The following is a 21,042-nucleotide window of genomic DNA, read 5'->3' as shown; positions in this document are numbered from 1 at the left end:
CGAGGCGGTCGAGTGAGTGGAACACGTTGTTATACCCGGATGTAGTTACGTTGAACGACTAAGGAGAATTCAAACGCCCGAGCCTTCATCTGGCCGGGCGCTTTTTCGTATTGAACCAGAGCTGAGATGATCTCTCACCTGGCCAATCACATAATGAATGTGTTTGAAGAACTTGAACGACATACACAAAACTCCAAACTCCCCCCCACACACGGTTTCTATTCTCGTTCATCTCATCTCAAATAAACGTACACGGTACGTAAAAGGTCATTCTACTCATGACATGCGTGTCTAAGCGCGCCCCGATTTCCCTTTTTCCTGATTTTATCCAAAGTTTTACAAGTTCCCTTTTTTATGATAATTCAGATCCGTTCTACTATGCTACATTCTGGCCGGCCCACGAAATGATTTGCACCTGCGAAAGCGAGCGACTGTGCGGTTAAACGACTCGGCTTACAATCAATGATGCGCTCTCTCTTCTTCATCTCTTCTTCATGTTTCTCATTGCCCGCTCACTCAAGCGCCGACGGCGTTCACACGCAGCTGCTGCTCCGGATTCGGAGTCAACCGCCGCGCGAGCGCCGGCTCGGGGATGCGGGATGCCATGCGGTCGAGGACCGGCTCCGGCGTGACGGACCTCGACAGAGAAGACTGCTGCTGCTGCTGCTGCTGCTGTTCGGGGTTCGGCGTCAGACGCCGCGCGAGGGCCGGCTGGTCGGGCATGCGGTTGGCCATCCTGTCGGTGACGAGGTCCGGGGTGACGGCGCGCAGCTGCTGCTCCGTCGGCGACTTGGTGCGGGACTCCATGCTCTCGAAGACGAGCTCGATGTCCGGGGAGACGGAGCGGACGGGGTACTCGGTCGCCGGGGAGGCGCGGAGCAGGCGCGAGGTCGTGGGCTGCGGGTGCAGGATCGTCGGGGTCTGGACTTCGTCGACGACTGTCACGGGGATGGGGCCCGGGCCGGTGCGGATTCTTGAGGGGAGGATCTGCTCGAAGCCTTGTTCTCTTGCCACCTTTTCGATGCTCTTGAAGTACTGGGACTCATGTTAGCAGATGGACGCGCTTGGAAGAGAGGGAGCTCGTTACCTTGACAGTCTTGACCTGCAGCTCGAGCGTGGCGTCCTCGTCGACGACGAGCATCGGGTGGGGGTGCAGCTGGAGGCTGGAGAGCGTCCACATGTGGTTGACGCCCTGCTCGATGCACTTCTGCAGGGCGAGGGCCTTCTTGGCGCCGAGGATGATGGCGACGACCTCCCTGGACTCGAGGACGGTCTGGACGCCGACGGTGAGGGCGAGGCGGGGCACCTTGGAGACGTCGTTGTCGAAGAAGCGCGAGTTGGCGAGGATGGTGTCGTAGGCGAGGGTCTTGACGCGGGTGCGGGAGGCGAGGCTGGAGCCGGGCTCGTTGAAGGCGATGTGGCCGTCCTCGCCGATGCCGGCGAGGAAGAGGTCGATGCCGCCGACGGCCTTGATGCGGGCCTCGTAGGCGACGCACTCGGCCTCGAGGTTGGGGGCGTTGCCGTTGAGGATGTTGACGTTGTTGGGGTGGATGTTGACGTGGGAGAAGAGGTGCTTCCACATGAAGGAGTGGTAGGACTCCGGGTGGTCGCGGGGGATGCCGACGTATTCATCCTTTGGTGTGTGAGACGATGATCATGTTTGTCACTGGAATGGATTCACGCGTACCATGTTGAAGGTGATGACATTTTCGAAGGAGATCTAAGGAACCGGTCCGTCAGCCACAGACACACACTAACACACATCCTGATCAGAGGCGACCCTTACCTCTCCAGCCTTGTACTTCTTTACGAGCATCCTGTACACCCCCAGGGGACTGCTCCCCGTGGGCAGGCCGAGGACGAACGGGTGGGCGGGGGTGGGACGGAAGTTCTTGATCCTGTCCACGATGTAGTTGGCCACATAGGCGCTGGCCGCGTCGGCATCGTCACGGATGATGAGCCTCATCTTGAACAAGGTTTATGGAAGCGGTATAGCGTGGGGTTGCAACGATACGAGGAGGGTGTAGTATAAGCGCGAGCGAGGGGGTTAAAGAGATGAGCTCAGGCTTGCAGGTGAGGGATGTATTCAGAGAGAGGACGGGGAAAAGAAGCACTACGAGCGATGCAAAGCTGAAGGGGCTCTGCTTATGAGGGCACAACTGCTCAAGGTAGGCAGGTCTGTGGGCAAGGTTCGGAGACAAGAACGGTCGTCTCGCTCCCTTGAGGGGTTGAATCCCCTGAGGGGTTCCCCGTCGCGAAGCACAGCTGACATCACAGACTTTGCGGAAGGCCGTTCCCCCCAGAAAAAAAGTGTGCTGAAGATTTGGCCGTGGTGGAGGGATGGAACGTCACTGCTATCGGTGGTGTTTGAAAGTGGTGAGTCCCACCACCAACCGGGCGCGCGCGTCCCACCTTGGAGAAGACCGCGGGGAACATTGTTATCAACGTTGCCAGTCGTGGGTATCGGCCGAGTCACCTGGTTTCAGGGATTGGACGAGGACGCTCTTGTGGTTTGGGGCTGTGGAGGGTGTCGAGACCGACCAGCCGACGACTCACGAGACGAGGCTTCTGGAAGGAGTTGTTCATTTGGGTAGTGAGCAGCACCGTACAGCAAGTAGACCATGACGGAGCCCCGTTTCGACGGGCCATCGTCATCCATCATTTAGACTCGATATGGCCCGACGTCCCCGAGCAGGGGTTGGCATGTCTGTCTGGGAGTTGGTGGGTGTTGGACGAGCCAGGCGGTCGGGTCGGTATCCCAGGCGTCTTGGCTTCTCGGACGTCAGAACTTACGAGGGAGAACATTCGCGACGGGACTACTGCGGCAGTGAAAGTACGCACGGGTGGCGAGGCCGTCGTCGGCATGGCTAATGATGATGGGGGCCACGGCGTCCGTGAGACCGGGTCCCTGGTTTTGCTACATGTACGATCTGGCGGCTGACAACCTGGCCTGCGTGGAGTGAGCGTCTGCATGTAACTGATACGTGGGACCGAGGCTGCTGCTAGTGATCTAACGTGACGGGCATGGTTGCCGTTTGCCGCGTGGGACTGGAGTGCGACTGCGTGCTTCGGAGAATACATAAGCAGTGGTGTTATGCTAGTGAGACGAGGTCGGCCAGCTCGTGCTAGTGATGTGAGGTTGGTACTCGGATGCTGCAGTTTCGACGGTTTAGTTGCGTCTAGAAACAGAGACAATGGAACAACAGTCCGAGAACCGCCAAGAAACGTGGTGTTGAACGATTCGGCATTGACGGTGTTGTGAGACAAGAAGCATCCAGTAATGCACCATCGCTGATCGCATCGATAGCTGCTGCCATTGTTGAAGATGGAGAAAAAGTCTCACATTCCTCTCTCAGAGATAGACCAGAAACCCCTGTTCAATTGTTTCCCGGCGTCCCCGCTGTTGGTGGTTGCATGTTCCCGTAGCTGTGGACCTTAACAATTTCAAACTCCGCAGTGTCCCGTCCGCTTTCATCTGATTTGGTCAGCCACCACCTGACGAATACAGTGTGCAGAGTGCACCAAGGCCCCTATCAAAGGCAACGTTACAACTGGAGGGGCGACGACGATTCCTTCCCCATCTCACCTTCAACCTCACCACACAATCAGTGCTCCAGAGCGCATCCTGCCAACCAGCAAGACCCGGCAAGCAGGTCAAGCTGGCTGGGTGGTCTAGAGACGCCGCAATGGATTGAGGCAGGGTAGCTTGCAGCAGCAGTGGTAGCAACCGTCAGTGGCTGCCCGAAGGCGTCCATCAGACCAGCGCAGTCGCTGTTTCAGACCGGTACACCTCACTCACCACCTCACTCACACCCACTACTCATCTCTCATCTCATTTTTCCCCAGTGCTATTCCATCATCTCAAGGTCGTTTTCATCCCGGCAGTGGACCGGTAGAGGAGTCTCGTCTCTGGCCGGTAGCACTTCATCGTTGCACTCGACCCTCAACTTACATGCATCCACCCTAAGCAACACTCCCAACGCTCTCATCCCATCATCCTCCGTTATTTGGCCCCCAAATCAACTGGACTGGACCCGACTAGGCCAGATGAACATACCCTAGGATTACGGTGTGTCGCCCCATCACCTGTGCGACGTTGGAGGCGGAGAAGAGTCTTGCGGTGGTTCCCGCTCTCACCTCGACATCGACCTCAACCTCGACCTCTTCTGCTGCACGCCCTGGTCCCAAGGGTCCGTCTCTCCGTATCCCGGCGGCCATCTCTTCCCGCCCTGTAACCACATTCGGCCTGTTGGTTGCTTTCGCCATCGCCTCCCTCTGTTGTTGTTCAGCCCACCGCTAGACTTCCAACGCGACATCCTACCGCTCCATTCTCCTCCGTGCGTGCTCCAGTCACCATCCCTCGGCCGGTGCCTGTCGATCCGCTCCTCTGGCCTCTGGTGTCCGCCGTGAAGCCGTTTAAACCTCGTTTACGACGTCTCTGCGACCCTCCTCTTCCTCCGTCCCTCCGTCTCACTCGTCTTTTGCCTGTCTCCTCCCCGGGGATATGGCTCGTGCCTTGTTCTGTTTATCTACAGTCCACTGCCTCATCGGCTAGATGATCAGGCATCGTCCAACTCATCTCTTTCGCTCACATCTTACTTCAATGTCATGCGCCAACCTTCTCCTGCCATGACAACATTTCCGAGATCATTCCTGGCCGCCGTCGTCAAGCAGCTGCTGCGAGGCAAGTCCCTGATACAGGCCATTCTGGCCTTCTGGATCACTCCCCAACCCGTCTCCGGGAAGCCCTCGAGGACACCGTCGGTAGAGTGCTCGAAATCCGCGGCAGCGCTGTATCCGAGGACGATCGACGACTTCTTGGAGGAGGCCGAGGACCTGTTCCTGGGCCCTCTGGCCGGCAATGGACTCCTCGAGCTGTCCGACGCCCTGAAGGCCCAGTTCAGGGACAAGCTGCAGACCAGCATGGCTTGCATGCTTCCCTCGTACAACCATCAGCTGCCCGGCGGACACGAGGTCGGTCAGTATCTGGCCCTGGATGTGGGGGGATCGACCCTGCGCGTAGCACTGGTGGAATTGCGGGGCCGCGATGCCAAGGGCCGTGAGAGCGAGATCGTCCGCCTGAGCTCTTTCGTGATCGATGCGGACATCAGAAACCTCGAGGGCATGGCCTTCTTCGACTGGATGGCGGATAGGGTATTGGAAACCATTTGCAAAGACGGAGAGGACCCCTCACGACCCATGCCCATGGCCGTGTCGTGGAGTTTCCCCATCGAGTATGCATGCTCACTATGTTGTATAAGTCATCTCATGCTAATCATTGGTAGACAAACATCAGCAAAGGGTGGCCGCATCCACGGTATGGGCAAGGGCTTCCTCGCTGCCGAAGGCCTCATGGGCCAGGACCTCGGCGAGGTCATCGAGACCGCCTGTACATCCAAAGGCATGAACGCCGTCCTCAAGATCATCGTCAACGACGGCGGCGCCACGCTCTTGTCTCAGGCGTACATCCACCCGGCCACGCGCTTCGGCCTCATCCTCGGCACCGGCGTCAACATCGCCGCGCACATGCCCGTCTCCTCCGTGGGAAAACCGAAGTTCGGCAACCGTCCGGCGGAATGGTGGGACCAGGCACGCGACGTCATCGTCAACACGGAGCTCGGCATGTTCGGGCAGGGCGTCCTGAGCGTGACGCGCTGGGACAGGTCGCTGAAGCAGGGCCACCCGAGGCCGGACTTCCAGCCCCTGGAGCAGATGGTCAGCGGCATGTACCTGGGTGAGATGGTGAGGTTTGCCCTGATCGAGGCGATTCAGACCACGGGTGTCTTTGGCGGCGTTGTGCCCAAGTCACTTGATGAGCCGTATTCTCTGAAGGCGGAGACGATATCAGCCATTCAAGGGTAAGTCTCTCTGCCGTCTTAGAGTGTTTGTATGACGTGGCCAACATGGTGCAGCGATACGTCACCCCAATCCGCGTCGTCAATCGACCTCTTCGTCTCTCGCCACCCGTCATCTCACACCCCGACCTCGTCCGACGTATCAGCCCTCCGCGACCTGGCGTCCTTCGTCTCGAGGAGGTCAGCAGCCATCATCGCCGCCTGCCTGCACGCCATCTGGGCCTTGCGGCTCGAGGCGTTGAACGAAGAGGAAGAGGACTATGCCGGTCGGGAGAGGTTGGAGCAGGAGTCCGGGCTGGTGAGGACAATGGTGGCGTACAACGGCAGCGTCATCGAGCATTACCCGGGGTACCTGAAGATGCTCCAGGGGTACGTGGATAGGTTGGTCGGCAGAGAGGATAGGAGTATCGACCTCGTACCGGCGAAGGAGAGCTCGTTGTTAGGGGCCGGCGTGGCCTTGGCAACTATTGATGCTGCGTGAGGGCAAAAGCGCAGAGGAGGGACGACTAATGACGGGCGCTGTGGTAGACGTCGCCCTTGGGTAGAGCACGTGCATAATTATAAAGCGAGAATTGTGTTTCAATCACGTCGGAATGCTATATTGCTGATGATGGGTATCATACCATATTTTCCCCTGAACGCCCCTTAACCCGGTCCAGTAACTCTGTAATGTCAAGACAATATGTACGACTATTCATCATCATCATCGATGGTCTCCATCTTACGCTTTCGGCCCTGGGAACGTCTCTCCGACTTCACCGCCGGCCTGTCGTCGTCATCGTCATCAGAGCTGCTGCTGCCCTCCTGCTCCGCGAGGCGCTGCAACTCCTGGGCGCGCTTCATCTTGCGCAGGATCACCCTGTCGTCGTAAAAGTCCGACAATTGGAAACTCTGCGTTGTTTGTCAGTAATCAAAAGTTCTCGACACCGATCGCATAACAACGTACCTTTTCGCACCCCGGAACGGCACAGACACCGCGTCCCCCCGGCGCCTTCCGCAGCATGTCCACCAGCCACTGCTTCTCGTACGTGTGGTTGCACACGTGATTGCTGTACGGCTCCTGGAACTCCGCCATCGACAGCGGACACCTGTAGTCCCTGACCTCGGAGGCGATGATGAGGTCGTCGTCCTCGTCGTCCTCCGCCGCGCCGCCTTCGTTCTTAACATCCTGGCCGGCAGACATGCGGGGCACGACGGGGTTCCCGGCGTCGTCGAACCAGCGCTTGGCGTTGGGCACGGGCGGGCCGTTGTCGCCGTGGACGGACTCGTGCCAGAGCTTCTTGAAGGCGGCGTAGTCGTTGTTGAGGGCGTAGCGCTGGTACGCGTTCAGCCTCTCGTACTCGCGCTGCTTCTCGGCCCGGTGCTGGCGGAGGGTGTCGATGACGGACTGCTCCGGCGGCGGCATCTCCACGTCCTCGTCCTGCCCCTCCCCCTCTCCGTCTTGTTGTCCCCGCCTCGGCCTCGCGGCGGGGGCGGGGAGCGACTGGAAGTAGTCCACCGTGGCCACCAGCGCGGCCTTGTCGTCCTCGAGCTGCACCTGGCGGTCGATGAGGTCCCTCAGCGCGGCCTCGGCCTCGGCCGAGATGGTGGGGACGTCGGCCTCGAGCGCGGCGAGGTGCTTCTCGAGGCCGAGCTCGCGCTCCGACTTGTCCTCGAGGGCGGACTCCGGGCGCTTGGCGGCGACGCGGGCGACGGAGTCGCGGGTGTCGCGGGTGACGTCGTTGATGTCCATGACGCTCTGGCCGAGGTGCTGGATGGAGTTCTTGATGTGGGTCTGGTAGCGGTGGACGTCGCGGGTGTTGGAGAGCTCGGCGATGGCGCGCTTGGCTTCGTTGGTGAGGGGGCAGGCGAGGGGTTCGTAGGGCGGGAGGTCGAGGGTCTGGTCGTCGCCGTTGTCGGCGACGCGCCGTTCGGGGCGGCGTTGTTGCCGGCGGCGGTCGAGGATCGGCATGGTGGGTGAGAGGACTCGATGTGTGAACAGGTTGGTGTTGACGGTGTTGCGGGTGAGTCTTGTGGTGGCGATAGCGATGTCGATTGAACGGGCAGATGTGTGATGCAGTGAGGATGTCTGAATTTCTGGCAGATTTGGGAGACGCGATTGACGTGCCGCGGCGCGTTGGTGGGGGTCAAGATGCACTTTAAACAGCGGGGGTGGTCCCTGTCGACGACCGGGGTGCTGCGAGGTACGTATCTTTTGTTCAACACCACATCAACTTCGTTGGCGATAGCTGCTGTCGACGTCGACGAATTATATGTTTGACCAGGTGTTTGGGCTTTTAGAAATACTTCCGTAGTATGAAATCTGGTATGAGACTACCAACAGCTTCGCGTACTGTCTTCGTTCGAAGTGTAAATGTTTACGCAACGTGTAAATGGCCAGCCATCGATCCGGCTCGCTCCAGCTCCCATGCTTGTAAAACTTCATTTCTTTACTTTTCCAATAAAGCATGACCATATGTGTTCTAGGCTTGAAATTGAATGAATATTGGGTATGAAGAGTCTTTCCAATGTGTGGGCGACGGTCTGCCTGAGGCTCAGACGTGGAAAAGAGGCGACTAAAGTCTTCCAGGGAAGGCGCACACCTTTATAGTCCACCTCCGTTCAGTGGTCGTCAACAATGAGTCGGCGACAGTTGCAACATGGCCTAGGGGTGGATTGTATGCCTGGGTTTGGCAGAGTTCGATGGTTCGAATCAAATTGGTGGCTCTATATATATCCTGGAGTGGCTCATTGTTTTTTTTTGCCTTTTTCCTCCTTCGTCTTCTTTCTCTTGTTTCCTTTTATTTTTTAGTCTTATATTCGTATTTTCTGGAGCTATTTTCCGTTTTCTGTATGCTGTTACCAGAACTTGCTGGCGAGGCATGCTGTGAGTAGTTTCCCGGGTGGACTACGTCACATCCATCCGCGCGAAAGTCGATGCAGATGTCTCTTAAGGGATGCTGCATGCAGAAGAGTAATCCATCAGCTGCGCATGCCAATCCAGATTCCCAATTACTTCCAACTTCCTATTATGGATCACCTGGTAACAGGCCCGCTACCGCAATGTTTCTCACGAGGCAGCCTCAGCCCTAGCAAGTGTGTCTTACAATTTCAGGTCTGCCTTGCGCCCAGCGTCACCTCCTTGAGGTATTTCCCTGCGAACTGGGGAGTTCTTTCCTCTGTTCTGCACCCATCTTGTTAATCTTCCTGTCTCATTCAGACGACTCGTCACCTCATCAACTTTCACTTGAAATCTCTTTGACTTCGAACCGCGAATCATTCGTTCTTTTTCCTATTTCATTCTGGCTGGTAACATACCTGACCCATCAATACGTTTCGTACTCCAATAATAGGTATAGTTCAACGATCGCCGCCATATCAACGCCGCAACGAGACACGAGGCAAGTGTGAATGACAAGACATTGGCCACAGCACCGCTAACACCATTGAAGCACCAGACATCGCAACTAGCCGGCAAAGAGCACAACTTCACGATGTACCAATACGAACGATTTGTTAGGAAGACTTCCGACATCAGGAGGAGGTTTACATGCAGAAGGCACACAGTCATCTGTTACGCCCAGCTCGCAAGTCGACCAAGGCCAAGAAAGGCTGCTGAGTAATTCAGGCATCGACATCCGCCACAACAACAACAGTCAAAAAAGTGACGGCCGCAGACACCTCGGTGGTTTATGGCGTCCTAACTGGCTGCAACTACCCATTCTTTCCTTATTCCTGGGATTCTTCGTCTTCTGCGCTTTGTCTCTTTCAACAATGTGCGCAGTATCCCTTAAGTATGATGGCATGTTCGAAAGTCGGAAAAGCTACGTCTACCTTTGGCGCTTCGGTCCGACGGCAAGTATGTTGCTACCCCAGCTGTCTGGCTCCATTCATAGGTTAATAAGTGGCTTCCACAGTTCTTACAATTACGTCAATTCTCTGGTGCCGAGTTGAGACACAGGCTCTTCGATATATGCCCTGGATTGCTCGACGCCATGGCATGTCGCTCGGAGAGAATGGTTCCGCCCTAGACTACACGTCTATGCCGACCCCTACAATTCTCTATCAGTCCCTCAAAAGGAAGCATCATCTTGTGTCGCTGGTGGTTGTTGTATCGCTAGTTCTCAAGGTGCAAATTGTCCTGGCCCCAGGCCTGTACAGTCTCGCAGGTATCTCAAGCATGCAACAAATGGACTTGGAGATTCTCGACTCATTCAACCCGAACATGACGACCTCAAGCATGGACACTCGCCCATGGTACCTTGCTACGGCACTCCGAGATTTCAATTTGCGTCGCCCATTTGGTGTTACCGAGGATCATGCATTCCAGACATTCAACACTCCAAACGGACCAAGTAGAGGGACAGTTTCCGCGCCGATAAGCGTCACTGTAGACGGATATTTCACTGATGTCAAGTGCTTGAAACTTGAGTCTTGGCGGTCATCGAAGCTCGTGGTAACTCAGGATGCTTTGACAGAGGAGCCAACTATGCGTTCCGGCCTGTACACGGTTGACCTTGAGCTCACTTTCCAGGGCTGCAAGGGCCCAATCTCACTGAAGAACCAGAGAATTCATTGGATCAATCATACCGGAACAAATGATCCACGGGAATGGCTGGGGATATGGCAAGTTATCGACGTTGGCCTCGAGGAGCAGAGACCTTGCCCAAACTTGCCACAAACAAACATTCAAACGCTATATTACGCCACCAGAATCAACTCGTCGTCACCAGACTTGGTCAGCATGGCGGCAGTTCTTTGCACGTCCGCATCTTGGATATCTCAAGTGCAACTCGTTGACGATGGAATGAATCCAGTCACATCGGCGGTTTCTGGGGCAGATAAAACACTCATCACTACAGATTTCTTTCAGTTGATGTCGAAATCCCCTCCCGAGGGGATTCCCAACTACTATCCAGGAGGCTGGTGCCCGGAGCTGTCCACCGACTCGGTCTGCGGGCCTGTCGACGCTGCAATTCGACTGCTTAGTGTCAGACTCGGCTACCCCGACTACTCCGATGACTTGCGTCAGCCCCCCAACGATATTTCACTATACTCAACTGATGCTCTGTACAACCTCACCATGGAAGTATGCCGCTTGCTTGGTCCCTTAATTGGGCATTACCGCTTTAGGGAGGTTACCAACCAGAAATCTTTCATTGCCGGGGAAAGGGCAACAACTGTCGATAGACTTCTGGTTAACCCTGGAGTGTGTTTATCTATGGTGGTCTTTTTTTTTTCGCTCGGCGCAATTATCTTCTTTATACTCCTTCGCCACGAAAGGAGGACCACGACTTGGTTCAGAGACCCAGCAAGCGTCCTCGGGAACATGTTATTCTTCAATACGAATCCGAATTCCATCGCTCGACCAGCCGAACTCATCTCTACATCAACCTCAAACAGCCCGGTATGGATCCTTGGCTTCACTCCGTTCATTCTAAGAACGTGGATCCAGACATTATTTACCATTTTCGTTTCCTGCATCATTGTCGGGCTCTTATGTTTACTGCACCGATCAAACATCACAAATGGAATAACAACTATACCCAAGGAAGGCGTTATTACTTTTGCATGGACCTCGATTCCGGCTCTATTGATGCTCAGTATCAGCCTTTACATCAGTTGCTGCGATACCACGCAACGAAACCTTACGACGTTGTCTATTCTTTCAAGAAAACCATGCAGTGTCCAAGACCTCGACAGGTCCTACATCGATATGCTAGGACTGCAATCCTTGTATCATGGTACCAAGAGAAAGGTCTGGGGCGTATTATCGTCGCAGTCTCTTACACTGCTTTGCGGTTTCCTAACAAGTCTCACATCTATTGTGTTCAGCATTGAGGCTGTCGCAGAGCTTACAACTGTCAGTATTCAGCAGAACACCTGGTTCGGGGCTCGCAAGTTCGAGGAAGGATTTCAAAGAGGTAACCGGAAAAAGATAAGCGGCATAGTTTGGAACAGAGACGGGGCCCTTACCTATCCGAGAAACACTTATGAAGACCTGGTTTTCCCCGAACTTGGCTATCCGGAAACTTTGGGCGCATCTCAGAACCTCTCCATCCGGGCCACTGTTTCTGCAGCAAGAATCAACAGTAGCTGTGTCAAGTTGTCCCCGTCAGACTACAGCGCCACGTACGCACGAGGCACATTTGCAACAGGACAAGCAGGTTTACAGATTAGCCTAGTCGAATACGTCCTTTGCCCCAACGGCACCCGGTCATACTCCGGGAAAAATGTCTCCTTGGTCGCAGAAAACCTCCCGAATGGTCTCGGATATTTTGCTGAGACGTTCGACTCCCCAAATAACGACTATGTGCTGCGCAAAATCTGCAGTTTGAAGTCGTCGAACCCTTACAAAGATTATTACTCGAATGCAGTTCGGAGATCAGCTACCTATGCCTGGGGGTCCTATTCTCCCGAAGACAACAGAATCAGTCATGTAACAATGCAGAGATGCGATTATACTTGGGTAGAGGCCCCTACAGAAGTCCATCTTATCTCCGCGGGTGATGGGTATATTTTCGACACGGAGAATCCACCGAAACCAGACAAGACCATCTCCAGGCCATGGACTCCAGCCTTTGACGTACCGTTTACCTCTCACGATTCCTTTCCAGGACACAGTGAGATATCGTATCCTGAAGTGGCTTCCGTGGAAAATGCTACTGGCATCAAAAGCAAGCAAGTCGCGGCTTTGTTAAGGCCTTTTGGTCAATTTCCAATCGAGGCCTTAGGTGATCCAGCTCAGGAGGACCGCATCCTTACCGATATCAATTACAATTACGGTCTGATATGTGCTCAGATCGCCAACCTCGAGAATCGTTTCAACATGACTGAGCACTCTATGGATCGAGAACCGCCTTCGAACGGCCTCCCACCGATAGAGGCAACCGTCACTGACAATGGACGATACCGCCTGGTACAGCATCCCGGCATCACTTACGCGCTCGTTGCCATACTCTCGCTGGTAACCCTCGTCAACCTATGGTCCCTCATCGGCGCCGCCTCTCGCCGGTTTCTTGGGAAGAAATTGCCCGCCACCACTAGTTTCAAAGGTCTGGCCCCCGATGGCTTCAACAGCATGGCAGCTATGGGCTCTCTCATACGCGACTCGAATGTGTTTCGCCATCTGCCAGAAGGATCTGAGGTCTTACCAAAGGAAGAACTATACGATAGGATGTCTGATTTGAGCTTACGCATGGGTTGGTTCTACAGCAGAGAGGCCAAGAAGAGGATATACACGATCGGAGTAGTGGGAGATGATGACTTTGTATTTCTCGCCAGTAAGAATGAGTCGGTCAAGGAAAGAGAAGAGCATGGGCAGGAGAACGAGTGATTTTCAGGGATTATTTAGGAGCTACTGTTTTCAATTGGTCAACAGATCAATCGTTCTGAGGTTTTGCATCGTGTAAGTCCGCAGCAGTATACACATACACAGTGAATGAGCATGAGAGGTATGAGAACATGAAGGGCGAGAACGAGAACTGAACTATGGCGTATCTACTGTTGCGGAGTCTAGCACGACTCATTCCTGAGACGAACTGTATTACAATCTATTGAGTGTGAGGTAGAAAAATACTCACTGTGTTTTTGATTCATGACTTATCTGACTTGATGTGTATTCATGGTGTGATCCAACGGAGAACATAGGCCCTGCCTCATCCCGAGTGCCATGCTGCTTACTCTGTTTACTTTCTAGTGTCTGTCTCCGGCTCCGCCTACGCCTGAATCCGCTCCTTCATCTCACCACTCTCCATCCCCTTAGTCCTCTTATACGAAAAAACCCACTCAGCCGTCTCGACTAGACCCCTCTTCACCTCCTCAACCGAACCCGCAACTGGCCCGTCGTACTCAAACTTCCTCTTATTCTCCTCCCTGCAGGCCCCGCGCCGGCGCCCAAACAACGTAAACTTACACCCGTCAATCTCAATCGCCTCGTCGAGAACCCGAGGCTCCCCGACCATGGCCGCCACGCGACTAATCTTGCGCCTCAGCTCCGCGCTCTCCCTCTCGTACCGCGCGATCCGCCCCTCGACCTCGCAGCCCTGCCGCTCCCACCGCGCGCCCTGCGCCCTGCCCTCGGGGACCATGTCAGGCTCGCCGTCAATGATCCCGACGTCGAGGATGTGAGATGCGAAGGTCTCGGGGGAGAGGTCGATCATCACGAGGTTCAGCGCCGTCTGGGCCTTTTCGAGGGCGAGGAGGGCGGAGGATCGGGCGCGGAGTCGGTCGTGCAGCTCGTTGATGATGAGCATGAGGATACCCTGGTTGCTCGGGTCGTCGATGGACCAGGTGGCGAAGAGGTGCTTGGTGCGGGATGTGCGGTCGAGGTGGTCTACTTCTCTGCAGAGCTGGTCCAGGATGTTGAGGTCCATGGACGGGGGCGGGGGGCGGAAGTTGAGGTTGGCGGCTGTTGGGTAGGTGGTCATCATCTCGACGTTGTCAGTGATATATTGGGACATGGTATAGTTGTGATGTCGACTAGAATTCGTTTCTAGGTTCTACTTCGGATTGATATCGTCAGTCTTGGTTCCTGCTTGGTACGATCTCCAAGAAGACGTCCTTATATAGGACACAGGTCGAAGTCATGTCCGTCACCGTCTGGAAGACCCAGTGGTCTTGGAAGTGATGAATAGGTCCGAGTCGAAGTCACTGAATCACCAGAGGCGATGGCCGAGCTCTACATGCTCTATTCGATGACCATGACGAACATTGATAGACCGACTGGGAACAAGAGGTGACGGAATTTGTTGTATTCTTCAACGCCGCCGCGCGCCTTCCAGATATCCCTCATACCGCCGTCGAGGGCGTGTTTCATTCTATATACATAGGCTCATCTCATCTGAACAACTTCCCACCCCTCCGCGAGCCTCCCGCTGTATTTGTATATCATACACTCGTAGATATCTTGCCTTCCAATGTGATAATAACTTAGCCAAAACAAAAGTCGAAAAGTAAAACAAAAATGCTGTGAAAATGCCCAATGCCTGTAAATCATGTCTCGTATCCCTTCTTCACCCTCATTATCTTTCGTCCCAATTCGTCGCTGCTTTTTACTTTTTCATCCGCCCAAGTAGAGGAGCCGCGTCCTCGACCCCGCTGTTGGCATGCGGCGCCGCAGACTCGCACCCGAGGAAGACACCGGTGATCAATCGTCGACGATCTCGTCGCTGCTGCTACTACTCGACCCGGAGGTCACGCTCATGCTCTGGCGCGCGACGTGGACCAATCTGTAGATACCGAATGCGACACCCGCGAGCACGATGAAGAGCACGATGACGATGATCGCGATGACGTCGTTTTGTTTGACCATGGCGGCGGTTGTGGTGGTGGTGGTGAGGGCTCAGGAGGTTTCCCGTTGTGCCCGGAAGCTGGAACGGAAGAGACCCGTCCGGAGGAGGTGTGGAGTGCGCCCGGACTGTCGGGGTACGATGTGGAGCGAGCGGACGGTCCGGTGGGAGTCGGAGTCGCCGTGGCCGGGGAATATTTGGTGTCTCGGGAAGGCGAGAGAATTGGGTTCAAAAACCGTCGCCGTTGAAGATGTGTTTGGGTCAGACGTCTGCGGACTTGGGTTAGTCAAATTTTGTGTCTTGGGGAGAATTCCAGAGGAGAGTGAAGCGCACCCTATGTTCGCCTTGCAGTAGTCGCACAGGTCCCCGCGATGTACAAGATACCTCCGGCAGAATGGGGTCGTTTGGTGGAGTGACCGAGATCCGCTTCAATTGAGTCGAGAACAAATGTATTTTCGAACGTTCCCGTTCAATATCTCAATTGAGTCTTGTCGTGCAACATATCCAAAGGGAAGAGAGAGAGGGAAAACCCAGCAGAGTGTGGAATGCAGCCGGGCCAGCGCCGCGTTAAAAAGCAGCGTTGCCCCGCCACCAGGTTTCCCAGGCCAAGTCAATAAAATGGGAGAGGCTGGAAAACGCAACAGCGCGCGACCACCCAACCGCCCTCGCGGCAGGGGTCTAAAGCTGTTTTTTTAGTGGGGGCAGTCCAGCGGACAGGGGGGTTTCGACGCACCCAACCTCGCGGGTGCCGCATCTGCAGGTTTTCCCCCGTCGTCCCGCGGGCTGGGCGCAAGTATTCTCACCGCATAATTTGGGTGGCGGTGTACTTTGGCCGCCTGTTCCTGTCTGTTCCTGCATCCGGCCCCTCAATGACAGCCCTGCCCGTGTGGGATGTCTTCCCCTTCATGAACGTGAGACCGAGAGTCGCGGCTGACGTGGAGCCATTGCCGTATGGGACGAGGCAAGATTCGTGTGCCTGGACATCGGGCATCATTTTCGACTTAGTGCCTGGGTCTTGAATGTCTGGACCTTGGAACAGAGTAGACTAGTGCCCGAACGGCACGAGGCTCACCATCACGACGCAACGGTGAGGATTTCAACCCGAAAGCCAGATTCTGTTCCGTTGCAAACTATCTCCTAATCACACATGCCACACTGCCCTACACGTCGAGACGTTACGCAGCTGCTTCCGACCGCGAACCCCCACGCCTAATTACAGACGAGGTTCGCGCGGATCCCTTTTGAAGAACCCCGAGATGATTAAGAGAAAAACTCAAGTCCATGAAAGCCTCCTGACAATGTTAGATACTAGCAGCCCTAACGCCGGTCCCGGAAACGACAACCTCGCAGCCATGATATTGCGGCGCTCTACATCTCGGCCTCTGGCGCAGCAGACTCGGCCTTGGAGTTTCCAAAGTTGTTGTCCGCATCGGCCTCGGGCTCTGACTTGACAATGCGAATGTGTTTCTCGTAGAAGCGAAGCATCTGATGATTGGTTAGCGCGGCGGTCTCTAAGACGAGGCAGACGAGATCTTACCTTCTGCGGGCATCGCTTGTAGACCACTTCCGTAGGGTGCTTCGTCTTTTGGCCATTCGCCCAGTTAAGATAGATCACCAGCGCGCCCGTCTGCTCGTCCTGGCAGGCATCAATACTCTCGACTTCATCCTCCCAGCTGCCGCTGGGCAGAGTCCAGGCCTTGCCCTTGGCAGCAGTTGCGGATGCTGGTGGCGTAGAGTCGGCAGGGTGTCCGTTTCTTCTAGACCTCTTACCCGCGGGCGGCGTGGAGGTAGCGGGACGGCCGCGCTTCTTGGTCGCCTTGGCCTGTGACTTTTGCTCGAACAGCGCCTCACGACCGCCAATGGTCCTCAGGTACTCCTCCAAGATTTCGGCAGCGCCCTCCCTGTCGCTGTGTCAGTATTCGGTCGGTCGCTGTGACGAAGCACGGTGTGTCACTCACTTGAGACTGTCCTCGGGCTCCCACGTCTGATCCGACTTCTTCGAGTAGCCTTCCCACTTTACTCTGAAGTTGACCAGGCCCTGCGATGTGTGTCAGTGTGGGATCGCATGGATGCTGGGAGAGGAGCGCGTACATCTTCGCCGACCTGGTGATCGAGAATCTTCTCTACGACATACCTGAAGCAGCGTCAACCCCATTATCTAGCCACATCGTTGACGTCGCAATACGTACTCGTCGGCGTCAAGGTCTTCGTCTTCGTCGTCATCACCGTTCGCATCGTCGGCGTCGCCGTTGAGGTCGCCCGAGATCTTGGGAATGCCGGCGTCGCTCCTAGGTTCGCTCTTGGCATCACTGACGTCGTCCGCGTAGTCGATCGACTGGCTCTTCCCGCGAGTGGCTTTTACCGGGGCGGGGGCGACAATGTCGCCGCCCACGTCGGACATCTCATCGTCGCTGATGGCTGCGGCGCGGCGAGTCAGTCTTCTGTCTCTCTTGTAGGTCTTTTTGGGCGGCATGGTCGCAGAATGGAGGGAATTGAGGCCGTTGTCGCGTTGGGTATAGAGTTGTCGCAAAGTAGACGCGCTTTGCAGGTGAAGCGCGCAAGTGGTGCGAAGGAGAAGAGCTTACCGGGAGGCATTGCGAAGATTCTGTATCAGGCAGAAGATGCTCGAATGTTCGGGGAAGGTGCGAGACGGAAGTTGCGTGCGAAGTGTATTGAGGCAGGAAGTAGCGACGCGACGATTGTTAAGGTAGGTAGGTGCAATTGACGGAAGTAGCTGCCCCAAGCTGCAGAATGAGGCTGGGGATGGGAAAGATAGGTGGGAGCATCACGTCGCGCACGGCCACACATGGCGGGTGGATAGTCACGTGATGACACTGAGCCACAGTTCTCATCCCGTCGGCCAGTGCTTTCCCGACGTCAATCCCGATGCTTTCCTCCAACACGGGACCCCGTCCTTCTTGTAAAGAGCTTGTGTGGATCCTCCGAACCGGTGGACCAAGCTCCAGATCCAACCCGTTCGAGGTGCACTTGGATGGAAGGACAATCTGTTGAGATCAAGCAGATGCATCTCAGATAGAGAGGCTTTCGCAAAGATATTTGGACGTCAGGAAGCTCCTGGGGAACCCGATGATTCCCCGTCGCGCCTTTCCCGGTTTTCAAGGCAGCTAGGGCTGAAGCTGACACTCACCCTACTCAGCGTTATGTTTGACCCTTGATCTAAAGCAGCAGTCAAAACCTGGCTCGTCCTCCGACTTCAACGTTCCACAAGCTTCCCGCCAGCGGCAAAGCTTGACGCGAGGGAGAAGAACACGGTTGGCGGTTGCGAAGACCTGGCTTCGGAGCAGGGTTGGCACTTGCCAGCCAGCTGCTAAATCATTCATGCGCCTTGCCTCCGTCTAGGACTGACAACCAGAGTGTTGTCGTTGGTTGTGTTTTCATCCGGCAAAGCGCCGCCCCTTTTGGGGTGCAGAGTTTTGATGAAAACCTCACTACGCTTCTGCAACTGCTGCAGGTGAACTAGACACCAACAACTCTTGTCTGTTGGTTGGAGCGGCACAGTCTTATCCGCCTCCCTGGTTGATGACATAAGTTGTCAGCTCTTGCAGAAACATCTCAATCTGCTGCTGAAGAGACTGCGCCGCCGGCATTGAAGTCGCGAAATTATATTCGTCTCTCCTTCGTCCTGTTGCGTCGCGTCTTGCAAACGTCAACTTCATTCCACCAGTCCACGGTTATTGTGCTGACTAACAAGACCAATGACGGAGCCAATAGCGACTTAGAAGGGCAATAGCAGACGCAGCGAGGAGTAGAGTAAGAGTAGCATTTGTATGAGTGAGTTCTTAGTCACATACAAGACACGTACCCTCTTGATGGAGTCGCAAATAAAAGTAGCTGCGGAGGAGTGTGTTCTTGAGCGCCGAATAATATTCCCGGATTCGAACAATCAGAAACAAGAGGACTGAGAAGGGATAACGAGTCGATGAGAAACCTCCTAAAAATTCTTGGAATCTCCGAGTCTCTCGTCGAAACCCGAGCAATCTGCAATTCGTTCACTCCCTCTCAGCAAGGAAAAATTGAGCCAAACGGCCTCGAGACGAAAGCTGTCAAGTCTTGTCGGCGCCGTTGGCACTAAGCTCCTTCACCGGCTCCCCTGGATGATCTCCCGGAATGCCCCTGAAAAATTGGATCGAACACAGGTTGGTGGGCCCAGGAGCCTAAAGAAACGAGCCGGGAATGCCAGCGCGAGCCCCGGTCGGTCAGTCTAGCCAGGATTCATTCATCCAGCGCCAGTGGTGCAGCATTTTGGAGCGACGTTGTGTTTGACTTTCACTCATGATTCGCCGCTTGATGCTGGGTAATCCACCGCGTCGTCAAATGGACAAATAGGACTTGCTTCGCTGCAATTGGTGACGGCTATCAGCCCCATCCCGCTGTGCGATGAACATCTCATCTGCAGAGCAATATGCGGCCGGTCCCGATTTGTAGTCCTCCCAGGTCGCTCCGAGTCAGAGCCGTCGGCTACGCAGCTCGATTCGGGCTCAATAAGGCAGCTTGGCAGGGTAGGGTTGGAAATGCATCCTTCTGGTAGGGATATTTGGACGGAGCCCGAGGATTGGAAAAAGACAGCTGTTGGAGCAGACAAGAGACAACAGACGGTCTCGGTGCTCGAATCAAAAGTTCTCCCGTGTATCCCCAACAGCGCTAGGCCTGTAAAAGTGAGGGACAGGGCGGCGCCGGGCTGTCCCTTTCGTTTCCGCGAGCCAGATCAGCACTAAGCGAACAACGAGCACATGTAAGAGAAGAGAGGCTCCGGTGCCAAGTGCTGGAATGGAGATTGGAGAGAGCGAGGAAGGAAGCGAGAGAGAGCGAATATGTCCGTGTGTCCGATGTCTGAACCAGCAGGGTGCAGGAGTTCAGGTGCCGAGTAAGGAATCCAACGTGGTTTGAAGACATGTGCGTGTCGTCGATTGGTTTTCTCGTCATGTCGCTGGACATTAGCTGCTGAAGAGTTGGAGGGCACGGTAGGCCAACGGCAAGGCGTCATTCGGGCCAGCAGCGGCGCACATGTCTAGGCGAGGAAATCTCTCGGTTGATCTGAGTGCGCGCGCGTTGTGATGGAAATAGAAGTGAGTGTTGGTTGTGTGGTTTGTTGGTGCTCTTGGTTAAGATGATGAGGGAAGGTGGAAGGCGAGATACGTACCTGAGTGCCTAGCCAATTGAACCCTACCTTACCTTCCTTAGCGGCAGAGGTAAGGTAGGTACGCGGTAAGGAAGGTGCCTTCCCTCCCGGTCTGCGTTTTATTCACGGAAGGTGGTGGTAATAATAGGCGCCCCATCGCACCTGCCATTGATTCTCATCTGCATCCACGAGTTCGAGTACACAGATGCAGCTGCAGATATTCAAACCATTGTGCAAAACAACCTACTCGCATACTCTGTACAGATACATTGGATTGCATCTGCCTCCAGAGGTGGGACCAGCATACGGCCCTGAACGGGCTGATCTGGGCCGTCCTTGGCTCCGTCTGTGCTGCCCACTGGCGCCAATCTGGGGGAACTGGACGGGATGGGGGGAAGCAAGCTCGACTTTTTTTTTGGCGCGGGTCGGCGGTGCTACCCCTGCCGTCCTGCCTTATTAAAAAAACTGCAATAATTAAATCCCGGGTGACATTTTTGCACTTCCCCTTACTCTCCATCTGTACATCACCTTCCACCTCCCGTCTACCCTCTCCCACCCCCCTACCTCCTCACCCGCCCAGAGGCCCAGAGACTGCGAGCGTCCATGGTTGAAATAGAGACTGCAACGGCGTGATTGTTCCTGCATATCGTCTTTACAGGTCCGATCCGAGGGAAAGATATCCAGAAAACTCCTCTCTCGCCAAGAGCCTCGCCTCGCCTCGCTACTCCTCCCCCCGACCCGAACCACCTCATCCCGACTCTATCACAAGGATCGGCTG

The 21,042-nt window shown here is 55.2% G+C and overlaps 6 protein-coding genes across 6 annotated transcripts; 2 read left to right on the top strand and 4 right to left on the bottom strand.

The window, feature by feature from the left end:
* Positions 1–516: 516 nt before the first annotated feature.
* On the bottom strand, positions 517–1,966 carry CkaCkLH20_06192 (glucosamine-6-phosphate deaminase; the record flags this gene model as incomplete). The annotated part of the gene is made up of 4 exons (XM_038888909.1): positions 517–1,035; positions 1,088–1,633; positions 1,688–1,720; positions 1,787–1,966. The coding sequence occupies 4 exons, from the start codon at positions 1,964–1,966 to the stop codon at positions 517–519; spliced, it is 1,278 nt and encodes a 425-aa protein (XP_038745710.1).
* A 2,642-nt stretch (positions 1,967–4,608) lies between these two features.
* Positions 4,609–6,336, top strand: CkaCkLH20_06191 (hexokinase-1; the record flags this gene model as incomplete). Its single annotated transcript, XM_038888908.1, has 3 exons — positions 4,609–5,234; positions 5,286–5,858; positions 5,913–6,336. 3 exons carry the CDS (start codon positions 4,609–4,611, stop codon positions 6,334–6,336), a joined length of 1,623 nt encoding a protein of 540 aa, XP_038745709.1.
* Positions 6,337–6,545: 209 nt separating this feature from the next.
* CkaCkLH20_06190 (uncharacterized protein) lies at positions 6,546–7,806 on the bottom strand (the record flags this gene model as incomplete). Its single annotated transcript, XM_038888907.1, has 2 exons — positions 6,546–6,746; positions 6,802–7,806. 2 exons carry the CDS (start codon positions 7,804–7,806, stop codon positions 6,546–6,548), a joined length of 1,206 nt encoding a protein of 401 aa, XP_038745708.1.
* A 2,070-nt stretch (positions 7,807–9,876) lies between these two features.
* CkaCkLH20_06189 (uncharacterized protein) lies at positions 9,877–13,170 on the top strand (the record flags this gene model as incomplete). Its single annotated transcript, XM_038888906.1, has 2 exons — positions 9,877–10,923; positions 12,637–13,170. 2 exons carry the CDS (start codon positions 9,877–9,879, stop codon positions 13,168–13,170), a joined length of 1,581 nt encoding a protein of 526 aa, XP_038745707.1.
* Positions 13,171–13,552: 382 nt separating this feature from the next.
* CkaCkLH20_06188 (uncharacterized protein) lies at positions 13,553–15,147 on the bottom strand (the record flags this gene model as incomplete). Its single annotated transcript, XM_038888905.1, has 2 exons — positions 13,553–14,266; positions 14,995–15,147. 2 exons carry the CDS (start codon positions 15,145–15,147, stop codon positions 13,553–13,555), a joined length of 867 nt encoding a protein of 288 aa, XP_038745706.1.
* Positions 15,148–16,492: 1,345 nt separating this feature from the next.
* Positions 16,493–17,597, bottom strand: CkaCkLH20_06187 (chromo domain-containing protein; the record flags this gene model as incomplete). Its single annotated transcript, XM_038888904.1, has 5 exons — positions 16,493–16,609; positions 16,662–17,025; positions 17,083–17,162; positions 17,216–17,258; positions 17,314–17,597. The coding sequence occupies 5 exons, from the start codon at positions 17,595–17,597 to the stop codon at positions 16,493–16,495; spliced, it is 888 nt and encodes a 295-aa protein (XP_038745705.1).
* Between the last annotated feature and the right edge of the window lie 3,445 nt (positions 17,598–21,042).

This window comes from Colletotrichum karsti (assembly GCF_011947395.1).
Source record: "Colletotrichum karsti strain CkLH20 chromosome Unknown Scaffold18, whole genome shotgun sequence".
In the NCBI taxonomy this organism is placed as follows: domain Eukaryota; kingdom Fungi; phylum Ascomycota; class Sordariomycetes; order Glomerellales; family Glomerellaceae; genus Colletotrichum; species Colletotrichum karsti.
Note: the sequence above shows the minus strand (reverse complement) of the source record. Positions and strands in the feature narration are given on the sequence as shown.